Source organism: Dipteris shenzhenensis, chromosome 18 (genome assembly GCF_047967505.1).
Source record: "Dipteris shenzhenensis isolate YYH24624 ecotype China chromosome 18, Dip_SZ_1.0, whole genome shotgun sequence".
NCBI classification, from domain to species: domain Eukaryota; kingdom Viridiplantae; phylum Streptophyta; class Polypodiopsida; order Gleicheniales; family Dipteridaceae; genus Dipteris; species Dipteris shenzhenensis.
The window spans coordinates 54,202,544-54,225,419 of NC_141613.1; the positions used below are offsets into that span (position 1 = coordinate 54,202,544).

General features: G+C 44.1%; 1 protein-coding gene across 2 annotated transcripts in view; it reads right to left on the minus strand.

The window, feature by feature from the left end:
• LOC147891430 (Peptidase family M48 family protein) overlaps positions 1-22,876 on the minus strand; it is a 105,127-nt gene that overhangs the window by 54,481 nt on the left and 27,770 nt on the right. For both annotated transcript variants that reach the window (XM_087389447.1, XM_087389446.1), the window contains 2 exons: positions 22,050-22,146; positions 21,863-21,972 (listed from right to left, as the gene is read on the minus strand). In XM_087389447.1, the coding sequence (XP_087245573.1) occupies positions 21,863-21,972; positions 22,050-22,146 (207 nt within the window). The remainder of the gene's footprint in view (positions 1-21,862; positions 21,973-22,049; positions 22,147-22,876) is intronic.

Sequence of the window (22,876 nt, forward strand, 5' to 3'; positions counted from 1 at the left end):
TTACTGGTTGTATTCTCATGCCACTGCACAGTGTCTGCTTGGTAGTGGGTTGTCAAGGACATGGACTATGACCCGTTCAGTAAGACAGGGATGCCCTCTTAGCTCCCTACTATATGCCGCTGCTACTCATCCGTCATTGTTGCATATGGACCATCTCGCAGATACAGGACAGCTTCATGGCTTGCAAATTCCAGGGGCACAGCCGTTTCTTGCACAGGCATATGCTGATGATTCATATTTCATGCCCAGGAATTCTGTAAGTGACCTCTCTCATTTGATGCATACTTTGAATGATTTTGGCATAGCTGCTGGACTGCATATCAACTTTCAGAAATCGACTCTTCTGCATATGCTGATGATTCATATTTCATGCCCACGAATTCTGTAAGTGACCTCTCTCATTTGATGCATACTTTGAATGATTTTGGCATAGCTGCTGGACTGCATATCAACTTTCAGAAATCGACTCTTCTAGCATTGAAAGAAGCTGATTGGCATGCACTTCTCTGGCCAGGTCACATTATTTCTCCCCATACCATTGTGAGGCATTTAGGGTATCCCATTGGCTGGAATATTACCCCTCAACAACAGCTTAAATGGGTGCTTCAAAAGATTAACAAGAAGCTGGAATACTGGCACTTGTCAACTTGGCCTCTACATGTTCGACTTCGGATAGTCCAGTCTATCATTATGGCATATGTGCAATTTTACTTGCCTCTTCTTCACTGGTCTTTTAAGCATTTGGCTTCCTATATGTCCCAGGCTATGGAGATATTTTGGAAAAGCGAATCTCACAAAAAGGCTTTGCGACTACTTCCCATGCAGTCTGTTTGTTCTCCTAAGACTCATGGCGGACCGAATATTCTCAATCTTCAGTTTCATATGCTGGCAAGAAAGAGCACTATGATTGCTGATTTCTTTCAGCAAAAACAGCCATGGGCTATTATGCTAGCAGCTATGTGTGGAAACATGAAGTCTCATGCATATGGGCATTGGATTACAGATCACTGGGAAGCAGTCATGACCACATTTCAGGGGAAAATTCCTGGCTGTCCTATTTCTACTGCTTTTATTCATGACTGGAAGAGAATCCTCTCTTATGCTAAATGGTCAGGTGCTTCCTCCCATCATGGTAACTCTCTTCGTTTGGAAAGCATCCATTAGAGCAAGGTGTTTGAATCTCCTCTTGCTTTACAGGCACCAATTAAAGCATATAATCTTATGAAATTGGGCATAAGATTTGTCGGAGATGTGGTGGATCAACATGGTTATGTGCTCTCATTTCCACAAGCTTGCAGGACATTCCCCTTGGGTCTGCATCATAGGCGCATTTGGAGAATACTTACAACTATGTTGCAGCCATTTGTTCATGTTCCTTCGTTGTTAGTTCAGGACAGATTACTGGACTGGAATCTGATTTCCTTGTCTCCTGTTACCTGTTCACTTTCACTGCATAATTTGACATCTTCGATGGTCTACAGATTTCTTCTTCCACCGCCATGGATTGATAAGCATGCCAACACTCTTTGGAATTTGGATAGGCCTTTATCTTGGTGGCAATCAAAACTCAGGAAATTTTGGAAAGCTAAATTGCCATTGAAACAGAGGCTCTTCCTTTGGAGATGTATAGTGGGAGCTTTTTCCATTGGGGTGAAATTGGAAGCACGCCGTATTGCTTCCTCTTCCTGCCCCCGTTGCTCTCATCACCATGAGACAGTTCCCCATTTGTTATGGTCTTGCCTGCACTCTCGAATACTGATCACTCATGTCTCTCATTTGCTACGACTCCGGTTTCCCTCTATCAGATTCGGGAAACTCTTCTGGATGTTTGGATGCTTCTCACCTCAGATGTCTCCATTCCTCCTTTTCCTTCACTGGGCTCACTTTTGGGTACGATGGACTATTTGGACACAGAGATTGCATTTTAGGATGGGACAACAGTTTCCTCAGGCATATGCTTTCTTCAGAATGTCCCTCAAGCAATCTTTATATGATAGTTATGCTGCGAGGGACTTGGATGCTACTAGTCTTGAAGTGTTTTCTCACTGTTTTTGAGTTCTTTCATTAGGCTCTCCTTTGGAGTCTAATGTCATGTACATTGATTTCATGCTAATTTTATAGTTACTGGTTTCACCAAAAAAAAAAGTGTGTGTGTGTGGTGTGTGTAGTAGAGTGTGTGTGGGTTTCTTTTCCGCCTAGTCTTCAGCCTCCTGCAGCTCCTCGTTTTCTCTGTGTGTGTTGTGGTGTGATCTCTGTTTTCAGCCGTACAGATTCCGTACATTTGTACGGTCGCCGTACAGATTCCGTACGTTCGATCCCGTTTGCTTTCCGTACAGCCCCGTAGGCTTTTGCCGTACAGTTTTCTTTTCTCTTGCCCTTCTGTCCTGTCTGTCGTACAGTTTCCGTACAATTGTATGGTCGCAGTCCAGTTTCTCCGTATAGTCCCTTCTCTCGTTTACCGTACAGCCTGTTAGTCCTTCCCGTGCCCCGTCTGCTTCTCTCCATTTGGTACCTGCTGAATCCCTTAGCCTCAATGGCAGAAACAAGCAAGTATTATGTCAAGAGAGCACTCTCTCGTGAACCTAAAAGACAATCAAGGGAAACTTTCCCCCCCATAGCTTCTTCATCTGAAGATGCTTCCTATGTGTTTGACATGTTGAATGAGGATTTTCAACAAAGTAGAAGAGAATGGATTCTACCTACTCCGGAACTCACTTACAAGATGAAGTTGCCTTCTCTTGTGCATCCTTTGAAGAAGCTCTCTCAAACTGCAGTTATCATCTTTTTCCCAGGCAAAATACCCTCGGCTAATGATGTGGGACAATGGGTGAATTCTCTCCTAGGTGGATGCTATGTAGAAGGAGTCTATTTTGCCTCCCGAGGATTTTATGAAGTTCATCTTTTGGATGCCTTGACAAAACAAAAGATGCTGGAAATGTCCCCTTTATTTTTTGGTCGTCAAATGGTGCACATCATGCCCTGGTCCCCTAATAAGGACTATCCGAATCTCATCAAGCATCATTGCCCTATATGGGTTGAAGTGGTTGATTTTCCAGATTACATGAGAACAGAGCTTCCAGGCTTAGCCATGACATTGGGACAAGTGATCTGTCCCCCTCGTCCCACAGGTAATAAAAATCGTTTTTGCATCTTATGGGATACTGATAGACCAACCCCCTCTGCTACTGCAGTTGAGATTGAGGGTGTTAATTTGGGAAATAAATATTTCACTTTCAAATGGGGCATTTTTGCTGGAGCTTGTTTTTCTTGTCACAAGTTTGGGCACCTAGCTTCTAAGTGTCCCTCTATCCTTCATCCGCCTCCTCCAGCAGCTATTTCTCTGCCATCTAATAAAGGCGGTCAGAAGACATATGTGGAAAAGACTGAAGCGAAAGGAGTAAAGCTTTCAGTTCATACAGGGAGCCAGGCCAATTCAGCTCAAAACAAGGATAAAGGAAAAAGCAAGTTAGTGGAAAATAATTCATCTTCTCACGAGGGATGGCAGACTGCTAAGAAGACGGTGCCTCTCAAACAAAGACCTCTCCAATCTCGTAATTGGGATGCTTCTGCTCCTTCTCCGGGTCAACCTTCTACCTCTTTGAGCAACCCCATCTCAAAGGCATGGGTTAATGCAGTCAAGAAGGGTTTTCCACTTTGTGAAGAAGATTTAGTCAGGGAATTGGATTCTGAGGGTCAGCAAGACCCTGTGGCAATGGCAGAGGCTTGATGCCTCCCTTTCTTTTTTAGGATTATTCATCTCTTGTACATATTTTCATGCGTGCTTCTCTTAAATGTATTTCTTATAATATACAGGGCCTCTGCAACCAGAATAAATGGAGGCTCCTATGGCATTATATAAATAAAACTCATCCAGATGTTGTGTGTCTGCAAGAGCATAATCAGCATTCTTTTGCCAGCCAGCATGGGTTATTTTCAGGATATGTCATATTTTATGCAGGATCTGAACAATTCTCTGGGCCGTGCATTTTAGCCAAACATGATCTGCAGCCCTTGATAGCATATAATGATCTTGGTGGCCGATGGATGATTATCCAATGTAATCAATGGAGAGATTTTTGAAATAGGCTCCTTGTATGCCTCTCAAAATTCAGCTTCTAGAGCTCAAATGTGGGACTCCATAAAGCAATATCCTTGGTCTTCAAATGCTCTACTTTGTGGTGACTTCAATAATTCTCCTAACTGGAAGGACAATACCACACATAAATTTTATCTTTCCCTTTGGCTGCTGCAAAATATGGTTTCGGCATGCACTATCGTCCAGTATGGCAGGTCATTTCTCGAATTATTTTTTTTAACGCAAAAAGTAGTGCTAGTTATATTACTTGAAAACGAGGGTACAAGAGGGCCTAAAGGCCAGCGGGCTGCAATCACAAAATGGATACAGCCCGAGGAACCAAAATACTAATTACAAGCCTCTCAGGCATAATCATCGGAGAGTGGACAAACAGCCACGGTGGGGGGGAGTAATGCCACTGAAGACTCTGAGCAGAGTGCTGGAAGAACAACTCTTGGTGGTCCCAGTCGCGAAGGAAGCGCCGTCTCTTCTCCTTCCCTGCCCGGGACTCCCCCTGAATCTGATCCCACTGACCCTTGAGCGTGTGAATGATCGTGCTCCAAATGTCTACTAGGGTCTGGGTAGCAGAAGAAGCCTGATCTCCTAAGGTCTGCGTGCATCTGGAAGTCCAGATATGCTAGCCTACAATGCTCCCTATGATCTCCCAAACTGGGTGCCGAGTCATCGCTCCTGCATCTGTCTCTGTCAGATGCCAAGGGAAGCTATCCATGTATGCCCAGGTGGCATGCGTGATGAAGAAAACTGGATCCTGCCTAGAAAACTCATAAGCCAAGTGATGTCCCATCTCAGTGCTGCACCAGCAAACGGCTCCCCAAGTGACCGGTCCTAGCTCGGGTGCAGCCCTCGCTAAGATCCCCATGACTCCCTTCCAAACTGTCTGAGCATGCGAGCATCTCCAAAGGCAGTGCTTCAGGGACGACTCCTCCTTAAAACACATCTGGCAGTGCCCCTCCTACCCCATCTGCCTCAGCCAGCTGCCAACTGGTAGCCCCTTGTGGGCCACCATCCAAAGAAAGTAAGAGATCTTCCTCGGCCGCCAGCTTGCCCAAAGAGTCTTCCAGAATGTGCGAAGAAAGACCAGAGATATCCCTTGGGCATACCAACTATGTGCCTGTGTGGGTAGCCCGCGCTGGAAAGCCCCAAGAGCTCGCCTACCAGTACGCGCACTGTAAGAGAACAAGGGGGTAGGGTTCTTTGAGGTCTCCAATGGTGGCCAGCGCCACTCCCCTGGGTCCCACTCCACCTCTGTCAAGGAACGGCCCTCCCAGATCCAGAGTCTCCACTCCTGGTCCTGCATAATCAGGGGGTCTATATGCCACGTTTTCCCTTGCAGCCCTATGATGCGAAGACGCTGCCAGGGAAGCTGGGGGTCAATCATGGCCTCTCTGCTCTAGAGACAGCTATCATCGGCGACGGAGAAGAAGTGGATCGAGGAGTTCGAGAAAAGGCCTGCAACCACCAAAGGAATGCCACGGGGTGTGAACTGCCCTAGCCACCTCTCATCTCCCGGGAAGAGCTGTCTGGTGATCATGGGAATCCTCCAACCTGCAGGAATGGCAGCATCAATCTCCGCTCGCCGAGCCTGGATCCCACGTGCCATACCTACTGCTGCTGCTGCTAGCTCGCCTGGGCTCTGCTGACTGTAGACGTCCCTCCAAACCCGGAGCGAGTGCGCGGGCCCACGCACCCAAAGCGCCCAAGGGATATGGGATCTTTCTCCAAGCTGGCGACCTGTATCATCTGTCACCTGGCTGCTCCAGATCAGGAGCTTACAGGTTCTTCAGCCTGCTCCATGGATTCAGCAATATGCTAATACTCTGTGGCATATCAAGAAGCCCCTCTCATGGTGGCGGAAGAATCTCCGGATATCATGGAAGTGTAAAATGCCTTTGAAACAAAGACTTTTTCTTTCGAGATGCATGACAGGCACATTGTCAGTGGGAGTCACACTTGCCAAACGACGCATTGCAGCATCCACATGTTTAAGATGTCAGGCTCCTTCAGAGACTGTCCCTCATTTGCTTTGGCACTACCCGTGTTCTAGGAACCTCCTCGGGAGAATTTCAAATCATCTTCGGCTCCGTTTCCCCAGTCATAGATTTGGGAAACATTTTTGGTTATTTGGCAGATTTATGAGGTCTTTGTCTCAATACTCACTATTTCTCTCTTGGGTGAGATATTGGGCTCTTTGGACAATCTGGAATGAGCATAATTTTGCATACTTGGGTCGGCAGATTCACAAGTCATATGAATCTTTCCGAGCCTCATTGCGGCAATCTTTATATGATGCCTGCCATGAGGGTGATATAGATGTTTCTTGCATAGAGCTTTTCTTTTTATGTTTCTAATCTTTGGGATACTCTCCATTTTGGAGACTTCCCATCTTGTAAATTTATGAGCATATAAATACAGCACTGGATATTACTCTTAAAAAAAAGTGTGTGTGTGTGTGTGTGAGATACCAAATTATGCTCACTCCAGATTGTCCAAAGAGCCCAATATCTCACCCAAGAGAGAAATAGTGAGTATTGAGACAAAGACCTCATAAATCTTCCAAATAACCAAAAATGTTTCCCAAATCTGTGACTTGGGAACCGGAGCCGAAGATGATCTGAAATTCTCCCGAGGAGGTTCCTAGAACACGGGCAGTGCCAAAGCAAATGAGGGACAGTCTCTGAAGGAGCCTGACATCTTAAACATGTGGATGCTGCAATGCGTCGTTTGGCAAGTGTGACTCCCACTGACAATGTACCTGTCATGCATCTCCAAAGAAAAAGTCTTTGTTTCAATGGCATTTTACAGTTCCATGATATCCGGATATTCTTCCGCCACCATGAGAGGGGCTTCCTGATATGCCACAGAGTATTAGCATATTGCTGAATCCATGGGACAAGCTTGGGTCGGCAGATTCACAAGTCATATGAATCTTTCCGAGCCTCATTGCGGCAATCTTTATATGATGCCTGCCATGAGGGTGATATAGATGCTTCTTGCATAGCGCTTTTCTTTTTATGTTTCTGATCTTTGGGATACTCTCCATTTTGGAGACTTCCCATCTTGTAAAATTATGAGCATATAAATACAGCACTGGATATTACTATTAAAAAAAAGTGTGTGTGTGAGATACCGCTTCGGCAACAGGTTTTCTTTTGGCAAGTTCTTTTGGGAGTGTTTGCATCTGGACAGCTATTAGCTCATCAACACATTGCTCCTACACTTTGCCACAGATGTTCTGCTTCTTCGGAGATTGTGCCTCACTTGTTTTGGCATTGTCCGTGCTCTCGTGAGTTTTTATATCTGCTTCGACAGCGCTTGCGAGCAAGATTCCCATCTGTTCCGTTTGGGAAGTTCTTCTAACTATTTGGGTTTCATCCATCCAGACCGGAGTTTCATCTCTTCTTCGTTTGGGTTCGCTACTCGGCACTATGGACTTTATGGACATATAGGAATTGTAGAGTCTTTGGTGATCCTACTTCTCTCTGTTTGAGTTTTTTAGGCGTTTTCTGCAGCAATCTTTCTTTGATTGCTTGCAGACCTGCTGCATAGATCATGAGGTCTTCTTGGCATATACTGAAATTTTCAGTTGATGTAATTGTAGCACCTTGTTTTGAGGTTGCTACTCATATAATATAATCAATCAAAGGTTTCACCCAAAAAAAGTGTGTGTGTGTGATACAAATACACATCATGATCCAAATATACAAATATACAATGAGATTTTCTCTTGATGTATTATAGCTCTTCCTTTTTGGGATAGCTTTTTTGTAATATAATGACTCAAAGATTCTACCCAAAAAAAAAAATGTGTGTGTGTGTGTGATGGTGATGTCACTCCGTTACATGGTCTTTTGCAAGCTAATTATCTCACTTTAGAGGATATTTTACTTGATCCTCCTCCAAGTGACTTGTAACCAGTTTTTTATATTTTCTGGCAGACTTCTGAGGTTTTTCTCAGAAGCACACTTGTAATCTTTTGACTTTTGTACTTCATGGTGGGTTTTTTTCCTCTTTTGGAGGTTTCCCACACAGAAATATATGTTGCCACCCTATAGTAGAACCATATTTCGTGTAGGCATGCACATGGTTGTGTGTGTGCATGCATGTGTGTGTGTGTGTGTGAAATGGGCTCAATCTCACAAGCAACAAATGGATGCAATCAGCTCTTATAGGCAGCTCACCTCCTCTGAAAAGGATTCTTGTGCTTATGCGGTTCATATCATCCATCAAAATGATCTTCGCAAATTAAAGAAGTGGCAAAATCCGAGCTCGCATGAAACCCCTTTTGAATTAGTGATGTGAAAGCATTGAGACTGATGAAGATGGAAATGGTGTGCTCTCCTAGGATGCATGGTGGACTTAATGTTCTCAATATAAGATATCATGTACTTGCAAGGAAGGCGACTATGCTCCATACTTTTTTCCGTCAACAACAGCCATGGACTTGTATGATAGCATCCATGTGTGTCAACATGAGGACATCTGCATATGGCCATTGGACTACTGATCATTGGGAGATTTGTAGGGACGATACCTGGCTGTCCTTTCTCTACTGCTCTGATACTTGACTGGAAACAAGTACTTTCTAAGGTCAAATGGGCTCCCGATAACTGCTCGGGGACAAACTCAATGAGGAAAGAAAGTATTCATTGGAGTGCCATCTTTGACATTCCACTTGCTTTACAGGAACCTGTTCGGGCATATAATCTCATGAAATTGGGAATTAGATACATAAATGATGTGGTAGATGATCAGGGCTATGTCTTATCTTTTCCTCAGGCCACTGCTTCCTATGCATTGGGAATGCATCATAGGTCGATATGGAAGAAAATTGCTGATTTGTTACATCCTCTTCTACCTGTTCCTCCTGTGGCTGGCACAGACAGGCTTATGGATTGGCAATTGCAACCCTCTGCTACATGCTCTCATCCTGTTCCTCTGCTTGCCTTGACCTCCATCAAAGCCTACAGGCTTCTTCAGCCTGCTCCATGGATTCAGCAATATGCTAATACTCTGTGGCATATCAGGAAGCTCCTCTCGTGGTGGCAGAAGAATCTCCGGATATTATGGAAGTGTAAAATGCCTTTGAAACAAAGACTTTTTCTTTGGAGATGCATGATCGGCACATTGTCAGTGGGAATCACACTTGCCAAACGTCACATTGCACCATCCACATGTTTACGATGTCAGGCTCCTTCAGAGACTATCCCTCATTTGCTTTGGCACTGCCCGTGTTCTAGGAACCTCCTTGGGAGAATTTCAGATCATCTTCGGCTCTGTTTCCCGAGTCACAGATTTGGGAAACATTTTTGGTTATTTGGCAGATTTATGAGGTCTTTGTCTCAGTATTCACTATTTCTCTCATGGGTGAATGAGATATCGGGCTCTTTGGACAATCTGGAGTGAGCATAATTTGGCATACTTGGGTCGCCAGATTCACAAGTCATATGAATCTTTCTGAGCCTCATTGCGGCAATCCTTATATGATGCCTGTCATGAGGGTGATATACATGCTTCTTGCATAGAGCTTTTCTTTTTATGTTTCTGATCTTTGGGATACTCTCCATTTTGGAACTTCCCATCTTGTAAATTTATGAGAATATAAATACACTGGATTTTACTAAAAAAAAAAGTGTGTGTGTGTGTGTGTGTGTACGGTCCATACATCTATACAGTTGCCGTACGGTTTCTGTACGACAGTACGACAACCTATGTCAGGTCTGGTTTTCCTCCGCACAGCTCCGAACGCAGCTTCGTATCTGTTCGCATCGTCGTACTTTTTCCTGCAGACCCTTCCGTACGTCCGTACAGCATGTTCGTACTTTCGTACCATCCAGTCTCCCCCGTGCCCGTGTGCATCTCGGTACAGTCACGTTTCTTTCCGTACATCCCCATGTGTACTTTCGTACAGTCCAACGTTGTCCGTACAATCCCGTTCCTTTTCCGTACAAGTCCCGAGTCTTGCTCTGGTACTTTTCCGTACAGTCATGTGTCCCGCTTGTTTCCATTCTATACTCCTCCGTACAGTCCCTCTTCCCTTGTCATATCTCAATCATGGCTTCAGGTTCGGATGTTTGTACATATGCTCGAAAAGAAAGACCCGCAGATGCTAAGCGACGTCCTTCACAGCCTGCAACACAAGATGATGAACTTACTATGAAAGCTCAATACGTCTTTGATACCCTTAAGAATGACTTTCAGCAGTCATGACATTAATGGGGCAAACCAGTTCCAGAGGTCACGTACAAATTGAAATTACCATCCCTCGTGAATCCTCTCAGGAAGTTATCTCAAACCGCGGTTATAATCTTCTTTCCAGGAAGAATCCCAGCAGCCAGTGATGTCGCACAATGGATTAAGTCCATCCTTGGAGGATGCTTTGTAGAGGGAGTATATTTTGCATCTAGAGACTTTTATGAGGTGCATTTATCCGATGCTTTGTGCAAGCAGAGGCTACTTGAGCTTTCTCCCCTCTTTTACAGGAAGCAGATGGTACACGCTATGCCCTGGTCCCCAAACAAGGATTATCAAAGTCTTATACGACATCATTGTCCTGTATAGGTTGAGGTTGTTAACTTCCCGGACTATATGCATGAAGAATTGCCTAGCCTGGCTGCTTCTTTGGGACAGGTCATTTGTCCTCCACGCCCTATGGGAAACCGTAACACGTTCTGCATTCTCTGGGACACTGATACACCTACCCCTCCTTCTATTGCAGTGGAAGTTGAGGGAGTGCAATTGGGAAAAAAGTTTTTTGAATTGAAATGGGGTGTGTTTGCAGATGCTTGTTTTGCCTGTCACAAGTTTGGTCATCTATCAAGCTATGGAGATGTTATGGAGGACAAAAACTGCTGTGAAAGCATTGAGACTAATGAAGTGTGCTCTCCTAGGATGCATGGTGGACTTAATGTCCTCAATATAAGATATCATGTGGTTGCAAGGAAGGCGACTATGCTGCATACTTTTTTCTGCCAACAACAGTCATGGACTTGTATGCTAGCATCCATGTGTGTCAACATGAGGACTTGTGCTTATGGTCATTGGACTACTGATCATTGGGAGGTTGTCATTGGGAGATTTGTAGGGAAGATACATGGCTGTCCTTTCTCTACTGCTCTGATACTTGACTGGAAACAAGTACTTTCTAAGGTCAAATGGGCTCCTGATAGTTGCTCGGGGACAACAAACTCAATGAGGAAAGAAAGTATTCATTGGAGTGCCATTTTTGCAATTCTGCTAGCTTTACAGGAACCTGTTCGGGCCTACAATCTCATGAAATTGGGAATTAGATACATACATGATGTGGTAGATGATCAGGGATATGTCTGATCTTTTCCTCAGGCCACTGCTTCCTATGCATTGGGAATCCATCCTAGGTCTATATGGAAGAAAATTGCTGATTTATTACATCCTTTTCTACCTGTTTCTCCTGTGGCTGACACCGACAGGCTTACGGATTGGCAATTGCAACCCTCTGCTATATGCACTCATCCTGTTCCTCTTCCTGCCTTAACCTTTATCAAAGCCTATAGGCTTCTTCAGCCTGCTCCATGGATTCAGCAATATGCTAATTCTCTGTGGCATATAAGGAAGCCCCTCTCATGGTGGCGGAAGAATCTCAGGATGTTATGGAAGTGTAAAATGCCATTGAAACAAAGACTTTTTCTTTGGAGATGTATGACAGGTACATTGTCAGTGGGGGTCACACTTGCTAAACGTCGCATTGCACCATCCACATGTTTAAGATGTCAAGCTCCTTCAGAGACTGTTATTCATTTGCTTTGGCACTGCCCGTGTACTAAGATCCTCCTCAGGACAATTTCAGATTATCTTCGGATCCGTTTCCCGAGTCACAGATTTGGGAAACATTTCTGGCTCTTTGGCAGATTTATGAAGTCTTTGTCTCAATACTCACTATTTCTCTCTTGGGTGCGATATTGGGCTCTTTGGACAATCTGGAGTGAGCATAATTTGGCATACTTGGGTCGGCAGATTCACAAGTCATATGAATCTTTCCGAGCCTCATTGCGGCAATCCTTATATGATGTCTGCCATGAGGGTGATATGGATGCTTCTTGCATACAGCTTTTCTTTTTATGCTTCTGAACCTTGGGATACTCTCCATTTTGGAGACCTCCCATCATGTAAATTTATGATCATATAAATATATGCACTGGATATTACCAAAAAAAAGTGTGTGTGTGTGCGCGTTGTTCGTACGTCCATACAAACCTAGGTTGCAAATTTCGTATAGGTTAGGTGGACGTACCTCCGTGCACTTCTGCTCACAGTTCCGTACAGTCCCGTCTGCATCTCCATACAGATTTCAAAAAGACCACATCTCCAGCTCCGTACACGTTTGTTGTTTCTGTACTTCTCCGTACAGCCCTGTGTCTGTACGCTCTTTTTTTCCTTCTTGTCTTGTTGTATTTCAATCATGGCTTCAGGTTTGGATGTTTGTACCTATGCTCGAAAAGAAAGACCCACAGATGCTAAGCGCCGCCTATCAGAGCCTGCATCACAAGATGATGAACTTACTATGGAAGCTCAATACGTGTTTGACACCCTTAAGGATGACTTTCAGCAGTCACGACAGGAATGGGGCAAACCGGTTCCAGAGGTCACGTACAAATTTAATTGCCGTCCCTCGTGAATCCTCTCAGGAAGTTGTCTCAAACTGCGGTTATAATTTTCTTTCCAGGAAGAATCCCAACGGCCAGTGATGTCACGCAGTGGATTAAGTCCATCCTTGGAGGATGCTTTGTAGAGGGAGTGTATTTTGCTTCCAGAGGCTTTTATGAGGTGCATTTATCAGATGCTTCGTGCAAGCAGAGGCTTCTTAAGTTCTCTCCCCTGTTTTACGGGATGCTATGCCCTGGTCCCCAAACAAGGATTATCAAAGTCTTATACGACATCATTGTCCTGTATGGGTTGAGGTTGTTAACTTCCCGGACTATATGCGTGAAGAGTTGCCTGGCCTGGCTACTTCTTTGGGACAGGTCATTTGTCATCCACGCCCCATGGGAAACCGTAACAGGTTCTCCATTCTCTGGGACACTGATACACCTACCCCTCCTTCTATTGTAGTGGAAGTTGAGGGAGTGCAATTGGGAAAAAAGTATTTTGAATTGAAGTGGGGCGTGTTTGCAGGAGCTTGTTTTGCCTACCACAAGTTTGGGCATCTAGCCTCTAAATGCCCAATGGTTCTACATCATCCCCCTCCCAATGCCTTGCCGCCCCAGACACGAGAAAAGAATGAGCATTTGCAAGCTAAGACAGCAAATAGAAATGGAGCAAAGAATGCAAAACCAATCAATCAGGTGCAGTCACTTGCTGGAAAAGGAAAAGATAAAGGAAAACAGAAGATGAAGGAATCTGCGGGGATTGATCAGGATGGTTTTCAACAACCTAAGAAGGTGGTTGTATTGAAGCAACGCCCCCTTCAATCTCGTCAATGGGATGCTTCTTCTCCCTCACCAGGACAGGCTTCTACTTCAGCTCCTATCCTTCAAAATTGGGTAGGGGTATTGAAGAAGGGCATCCCCACATATGTCATATTGGAGGCCTATTACTTTGATGCTTGTAGTTTACAAACTCATTGCCCAAATGATTGTGCATAGGCTTCACAGGATACTGGGTGCGGGACTTCATCCTCATCAGTATGGGTTTGTGCCGCGAAGACAAATCCATGACAATATATCCAATGCCTTGACTGCAATTGAATATGCTAAGTATTCGCATCAAGATGTGCTTACATTGCAAGTGGATATTGCTAAGGCATTTGACACTGTTCAATGGGATTTTATCTCTCAAATCATGACAAAGTTGGGCTTTGGTCCCAAGATAGCAAATGCAGCTTACTGGCTTTATTCTGGCTCTACTTCTCAGTGCATTCTTGGGGGTCATTTGTCTCGGTCATGGACATTGGGTCGATCAGTTAGACAGGGCTGCCCTCTTAGTGCTCTCTTCTATGCCATTGCGACCCATCCCCTTTTAATGTATCTTGATCATCTTACAAACACAGGACAGATGACTGGTCTTAAAATCCCTGGGGCTGCATCTTTTTTGGCACAAGCATATGCTGATGATTCCTTCTTTATGCCACAGAATTCTCCCCGGGAAGTTCACATGCTTATGACCACTCTTTCATTGTATGGTTTGGCAGCGGGATTGCATGTCAATTTTGACAAATCTAAATTACTTCCCCTGAAACAATGTGACTAGCATTCTATTCTTTGGCCAGGTCAAGTGGTGCATTCCAAAGATGTAGTCACGCATTTGGGATATCCCATAGGATGGCATATCACCAGGAAGCAGCAGCTAAAATGGATCTTCCAAAGACTTCAACATAAACTGGAATACTGGAAGATTTCTACTTGGCCTCTTCATGTCACGCTCAGAATAGTACAGTCCATTGTAATGTCCTATGTCCAGTTCTATTTGCCTTTGCTGCATTGGTCCTCCAGGGATATTTCAGCCTTTATGTCTCAAGCTATGGAGATGTTATGGAGGACAAAAACTGTTGTGAAAGCATTGAGACTGATGAAGATGGAAATGGTGTGCTCTCTTAGGATGCATGGTGGACTTAATGTCCTCAATATAGGATATCATGTACTTGCAAGGAAGGCGACTATGCTGCATACTTTTTTCCGTCAACAACAGCCATGGACTTGTATGCTAGCATCCATGTGTGTCAACATGAGGACTTGTGCTTATGGTCATTGGACTACTGATCATTGGGAGGTTGTCATTGGGAGATTTGCAGGGAAGATACCTAGCTGTCCTTTCTCTATTGCTCTGATACTTGACTGGAAACAAGTACTTTCTAAGGTCAAATGGGCTCCTGATAATTGCTCGGGGACAAACTCAATGAGGAAAGATGTAAAACTCTTCTATTCTAACTACAGACAGATCACGGGAGTAGCACCGATATTGTTCCACCCAGCCAACCTTGCTGAAGCGTAAGAGCTCACAGAGAATCCAAAAATCATATTCACGTAAAAGCACACTTCTCCTTCTCTCACTAGCTCCAACAAGCCCCATCTCCCTAGATGGATCTAGATGCCACATGTCATCATTATAGGGCCTTACTAATGCATCTTTTCACCCCTCACTTGGGAAGCTTTAATTTCCTTTGCCCCTAGGCACATTTCTTGCACTAGGCCCTTAGCCTTAGATCCACCTAGTCTGGTGCTATCAACCCTCACCTAGGACCTTGACATTAATTCCCTCCCGATCATTTACATGAAGCGCAAACAAATATATTACAAACATAGATCCTTTAAGGGAAATGTCAACTGATTCCTCTGAGGTCATGCTACCTCGGCTAGAGCGTAACAAAAGAAAGTATTCATTGGAGTGCCATCTTTGACATTCCACTCGCTTTACAGGAACCTGTTCGGGCATACAATCTCATGAAATTGGGAATTAGATACATACATGGTGTGGTAGATGATCAGGGCTATGTCTTATCTTTTCCTCAGGCCACTGCTTCCTATGCATTGGGAATGCATCATAGGTCTATATGGAAGAAAATTGCTAATTTATTACATCCTTTTCTACCTGTTCCTCCTGTGGCTGACACAGACACGCTTACGGATTGGCAATTGCAACCCTCTGCTACATGCACTCATCCTGTTCCTCTTCCTGCCTTAACCTCCGTCAAAGCCTACAAGCTTCTTCAGCCTGCTCCATGGATTCAGCAATATGCTAATTCTCTGTGGCATATAAGGAAGCCCCTCTCATGGTAGCGGAATAATCTCGGGATGTTATGGAAGTGTAAAATGCCATTGAAACAAAGACTTTTTCTTTGGAGATGTATGACAAGCACATTGTCAGTGGGGGTCACACTTGCTAAACGTCGCATTGCACCATCCACATGTTTAAGATGTCAGGCTCCTTCAGAGACTGTTCTTCATTTGCTTTGGCACTGCCCGTGCTCTAGGATCCTCCTCAAGAGAATTTCAGATAATCTTCAGCTCCGTTTCCCGAGTCACAGATTTGGGAAACATTTATGGCTCTTCTTTGGCAGATTTATGAGGTCTTTGTCTCAATACTCACTATTTCTCTCTTGGGTGAGATATTGGGCTCTTTGGACAATCTGGAGTGAGCATAATTTGGCATACTTGGGTCGGCAGATTCACAAGTCATATGAATCTTTCCGAGCCTCATTGCGGCAATCCTTATATGATGCGTGCCATGAGGGTGATATGGATGCTTCTTGCATAGAGCTTTTCTTGTTATGTTTCTGATCTTTGGGATACTCTCCATTTCGGAGACCTCCCATCATGTAAATTTATGAGCATATAAATATACTGCACTGGATATTACCCCAAAAAAAAAAAAAGTGTGTGTGTGCGCGCTCACTATAATATAAAGTTTATGTATTTCACTTTTAAAAAATGTATGTGTGTGTGTGTGTTGTTTGCTGCCCTCTCATGCTCGTATTGTGTATATCGGTGCAATATGGATTTGTACCTTGTAGACAAATTATGGATAACATTGCAAATGCCTTTATTGGTATTGAATAAGCTAAATACGCATCAGGATGTTTTGAACATGAAGAAGATCGATATTCAAAAAGCCTTTGATACTATTAGATGGGACTTTATCGCTGATATCATGCAGCAGTTGGGTTTTGAACCTAAAATAGAAAGAGTGGTTTATTGGCTTTATGAAGGTGGCACAGCATCTTGTCTTTTCTCTGATGCACTCTCTTCTCCAGGGACTTTAGGACGCTCAGTTCGTCAGGGCTGTCCCCTTAATGCTTTACTTTTGGCATACCACTCATCAACTTCTTATGTACATGGATGATTTAGTTTTACACCGGTGTTGCATGGTAATCATTTTCTTGGAGGTGCTCCTTTGTTGGACAGTCCTATGCAGATGACTCCGAATTCACATTCCAATGTCCAGCATCTTATGCAGACTTCTTGGGTGTTGTAGCCGGGTTAAGAGTGAATTTTGCAAAGCCCAAACTCTTGCCTTTGCAGGAGTGTGTTGGCATCGCATTTTATGGCCTGGGCTTGTATTGCCCCCGGATGAGATCGTGTCCCATTTAGGACACCCCATTGGTTGGCATATCTCATTACCACAGGAAAGGCTCTACGCACTTCAAAAACTTTTCATAAGATTGATTAGTGGAAACTTTCTACATGGCCATTACATGTCCGTCTCCAAATTCTGCAATCCATCATTATGGCCTATGTGCAATTTCATTTCCCACCACTTATCCTTTGGTCTTTTTCAGATATTCAAAAATTTAGCTCCAAGGGCTATGGAATGCTTTTGGCGCACTAAACTGACTATAAGGCACTTTGGCTTCTCCATTACAATTATGTTTGTTAACCCAAATTGCATGGGGGCTTGAATATCTTAAACACTCACACTCATGTGATAGCTCGCAAGGCCACCCTTTTGTTTACTTTTCTCGAGCAGCATCTGCCATGGATGCTTATGCTTTCTTGTCTAATTACCTCTCTTTGCATTGATGCTTTTGGACATTGGATTCCTGCTATGTCAATGTGCTTTTGGGCATCTTTATGGTCGCATTCGTGGCTATCACTTTTCTATAGATTGCTCCATGCATAGCAGCTCCTACTAGAGCATTAACATTGGTCGGGCTGTCCTCCAAGTCCTAGCAATACTGCCTGCCTCTAGAGCATTCATTAGAGCCATGTCTTTGATCCTCTATTGGCTCAACTTCAGGTTAGAAATGCTTATTTTCTGCATCTCCTGGGTATCTCTACTATGGCTGATATGGTGGATCATCGAGGTGTCACACTTACTTTCCCTCAAGCCAGGAGACAATTTTGCTTGGGTTTACATCATAGGCCTATTCAGCGTATCCTCACCACCATGTTACAACGCTTTCAGCCTGTCCCCCATCTGTTTACTACTCTTTTTTTGATGGATTAAAAGTTTGATCAGGGAGCCGGGTTATTCTACTTTTTCATTTGCAGACCTTACCGCCAAGAAAGCTTATCTCTTTTACTCCCACAACCATGGATGCAGGAGTGTGGATTTTTATTTGGCATATTGACAAACCTCTAGCCTGGTGGAAGGTTTGTCTTCGCTGCATTTGGAAAGGTAGTCTTCGTCTCAAACAGCGGCTCTTCTTATGGTGGTGTTTGGTAGGCGTACTACCGATGGACTCTTTCTTGGCTGCCAAGAATATAGCATCATCGGATTGCCCTTCTTGTCCCCATCCCAAGGGGATGGTTTTGCATCTGCTTTAGAGCTGCCTAGCTACCAGAGGTTTTCTTTCTAGATTGGGATCTTATCTTTAGACCTGGCGCCTCTTTTTGGTTGTTTGGGAGATGTGCCTCTACACCGGACTATCATTACTTTTTTGCATGGTGTCGCTACTACATGGCTTTATCGTCTTTATATCATGCTCGGACTCTCTTTCACCGCTTCTAGTTTCTGAGTAGGTTGTTCCTTTTTGGAGCATCTTTGAATGTATCTCTCTTAATGATATACTACTTTTCACAAAAATGTGTGTTTGTGTGTGTGCCTGTGTGGCATAGAAAGAAGAGAGAGAAAGAAAGAAAGGTGTATTTACGTCTTCGAGAGGCCTCGTGGGCCTATGAGACAAAGTACAATCAAGTGAGTGACTCATACAAGCCGTTGTGGGCTGATGCAAAGGGCTTACAAAGGCCCTTGCAGAGTGCTATACTAGAAAACTCAAAAGCTCAAAATGACTCATAACTTAGAACTAGTACTTTAAAAACTCAAAAGGCATAGCCGTGTGCCATGCTGGCTCTCTGACGAGATGCAAATATCTCGCAACTCCATCCGTCTCATCACCTTGCGTTGTGGTGGGGGGCATGGTCTCAGTGATCTATGTATCTGATGTGCCATCTCAAGAGTAACGCCTCAGCTTTGGCGCACCCCTCGGAGAAAGCTTGAGATAGGCTAGACCTCCATAGAGTGTGGTCCGGTCAGTCTATGTGCCATTGGCTCCACTACTCTGCGTTGTCTCCTCCGTTGGTCCACTCTCTTCTCATATCATCTATCTCCTCCTCCATCCACTCTGCATAGAAATCTAACATGTCTCTGTGCTCCATCTATATCTATCTCAAATAGCATTGTCAGCTCAGACTGTTTGATATGTCTCAGTAGAGTCTTCTCTGTGCCGTCACATCTGATTGACATAAACTCGTCCTGAAAGTGGATCAGCCAAGAGAGTGGCCCAAACCCAAGTCCCTTCTCAAATAGATAGTGATACCCCCCCCCCCCCCCTGCGAATCTCAAAGTAAATCAAACAAATGCATGAGAGAGAGAGAGAGAGAGAGAGAGAATATGATATCGTTGTATTAGAGTTTGCGTGAGGCCCCTGAGGATCTATGGGAGTGGTGATCACTATCAACTAATAGTGATATACCTAGATAAATCCAGGAACTAATGGTGATCCCTTACAGCCAGTGAGAAAAACATAGGGGGGGGGGAGAGAGAGAGAGAGAGAGAGAGAGAGAGAGATGATATAATATTATTGTATTAAAGTTATCTGGAGACCCTTCAAGATGTATGGAAGTGTTGACCACAGTCAAAATATCTTGCTCCATTACATCCAAAAAGGAGAGACAGTGAGAAAGAAAGAACGAAAGTTGTATTAACATCTTCGGCGGGAGGCCTCGCGGGCCTATGAGACAAAGACACTCAGCAAAATAGCTCATACAAGCCGTAGCAAAGGGCTCACTAAGGCCCTTGCTCAGTGCTAAGCTAAGCTAATGATCTCAAAAAACTCAAAAACACTCTTAAAAACTATCAAGAGACTCCAGTAGGTAGTGCGAAGCTCCAAGGACATATCCGAGAGTCATGGTAACCCTCCGATGAGACACAAAGATGTTGTGTATCTGTATCTATAGAGCAGCGTGGTCTCCGGGATCTTTGTATATGATGAGCCACATCAACGGTGACACTTCAGGTCGGTCGGTCTCTCCTAAGTAGAGTAGCGGTGTGCTAGTCTCTAGACCTCTATCATGCATGTTCTGGCCATCCTCTATGGCGCACACTCCACTGCTCTACGTCGTCTCTTCCTGCTGATCCATGCTGCCCTCATATGGTGGGCTATCTCCTCCTCCACCCCGGTGTGTCTCGGGATCGACTCGAAGGCATAGAAGTCAATCACGTGTCTTTGTGTCCGATCATTGTCATATGGTACTGTCACCTCCTACTGTCTGATCTAGTGTAGCAAGGTCTCTCTGTGTCACCGCATCTCCATGAGAAAGAGGCCAACACACACTTGGTCGTGGGAATAGATCAAACGAGAGAGTGGTCCAAAACCTGTGTCCCTCCTAAAAGAAGCAATGATATCATCCTCGCATCTCATAGTAAGCAAGGCAAATCCATAGGAAGTGCTCCTTTGTCTTTGTAGCTACCACTGTGCAGAGCCTGTAGACCTACTACTCCCTAGGTATGCCTACGGCCCTCCCTACCTCAATCCTTAGTTGGTGGGACGATACCTGCACCTATCCTATGGTAATCCTCAACGCATGGGTAACCCGTTTGTCCTCTAGATACTGGGGCCTAGCAATCCAGGCCATCCTCTAATTCTCTCATGTTGTGGTCACGGTAGAATTGGATATTGGTAGGGAACGACTGGTCCCCCTCCCCCAAATCCGTGATGTGTATAGCTAGAGTAGGTCCAACCGTATGATACAGTTGATCTTCTCTCATGGGATCCGGAGAGATGGGGAGTCCATACTATGCTGAAAGGAGGGGAGGCGATCCATTTGAATGCCCTAAGTATGAAACCATTTGGAGATGTGTGTGTAGCAGGTTGTGCTGACCCTACTCTCAACTAATCGTCTAGATGACTCTAATGCCTAACCCGGTAGTCTCCATCTAGGTAAGGCCCACACCCTGTGTATACATGTCACTGTCGGAAGATGGCATCAATCTGCAGTAAGTCAGTGTGAACTCAGCCTGTATGATCTTTTAAGGAACCCATGGATTACTCCTGATCATCATCGACCCCATGATAACCTGTAGCCTCTCGAATCTCTGCCACTCAGCTCTTGGTAAATCACATCTTGTGCCACATACATGGCTTTCGGTCTCACTAGTGTATCAAAGAGCCATCCCTTCCTCGGGGGTCCTAGAAGTGTACCTAGAAGCATTGTCTCTCTAGCCGAGCTAGAGATCCTTGCCCTCGTGTGAGTCCCGCCCGAGCTGCGTGTCATCATGAAGATAGGCCCCGCGAAAATTGCCCCAAGCTAGGTGTATGACTGTACTATCTCCACTAGCTCCCTATGACAGACTCAAATGAGAAAGAGAGAGAGAGAAAGAAAGAAAGTTTATTAAAGTCTTCGGAAGACCGATGGGTCTATGAGACTGTGAAAAAGCCTGATATAATGAGCTGTGGTAATGGAGCTACTAAACGAGAGAGAGAGAGAGAGAGAGAGAGAGAGAGAGAGAGAAGCTTGTCACCAGCTACCCAACTCTGGATTTTAACTCTGCCATGATAAATTTAGACTATCTATGATATATGTACCAACTCAAAATTTGATGGGAAATTTTTATTGAGACCGTTGAAAAAGCTTAATAATATAATAGGGAATTGAAATTTATAGCACAATCTGCCACTGCAGTCACATCCTCTATTCATGTAGTTCAAATAAACTTTCAAGAGCAGATTTTATAACCCTGTTATGGCATATGGTGATGTCAGTTTATCAATGCTGAATCAAATGAATCCGGTGTCCACATCCAGTTTAAATGAAAACTGCAACATTCAAACATAAAAAGGCTTTAACAGATACATACCTTTGGGTCTTGGGTGACAAGAAGTGCTGCACGGTCACAAGTGAGTTCAGCTGCCCTCAACCATCTCATAATCTGTTCCTCCAAGGTTTGAGCAATGACGACACCAAGTCCTGCATTGCAGAAATGTTAAAGTAAATTTGCAAATTTAAGCAACCATTATATCATTACAGCCTGGTGTCAAACTCACCAGGAAGAGAGTACGCCCCTAAAGCAAGAATGTTAGCAAATGTCAGCCATAACCCATGGTCACACTTTAAATGTCCAAGTTCATGTGCTATGACTGCCTGCCATTTGTGTCAACAAATCATCAGCTTAATAAATGAATGAATAGAATAAGTTATGCTATCTTTCTAGACCAGCTTTACAAACTTGCAAAATATTATTAGTATTTCTACGTTTTTAAAGGTGCTATATGAAAATCAATATTCTTATACATGATCATACACAGAGCTTTGACAGAAAATAAAACAAAGTCAGAGATGAAAATAATGCTAAAGAATAGCCATTTCTTTAAGAATCTACTTTACGGTCATCCAAATTAGAATGAGAATTTGATTTAAGCAACAAGTACATACATACTCACCGAATTAGAATGAGAATTTGATTTAAGCAACAAGTACATACATACTCACCATTATTTTTGTGACATGTGATGCCACATTGGCAGTGGGTTGACAAAGTGCAAGCCAGAAGATAAGAAGTTTGGACAATAAAAGTTGCAGGACAGATTGTAGTGGAAATAATCCAGCTAGTTTGATTTGCAAAGCAACTGTAGCCTATACAAGGTGTTTTAAAGCTAATAGTTTCTAAAATAGACCTTTATACTTTACATCAAGGAAAGTTGTGTTACATCGAGAGATCAGCATACCTTGGCTACAATCTGTCCGTACAGCCTCTATGTACCTGTCCGTACACCTTCTTGGTGACTATGGACATACGTTCGGCTCCAAACAGCTTGTTTTTCTTGCACTTGAGCCCCCATTCGCTATTGAAGAAGTGCATTTGCGGATTTGA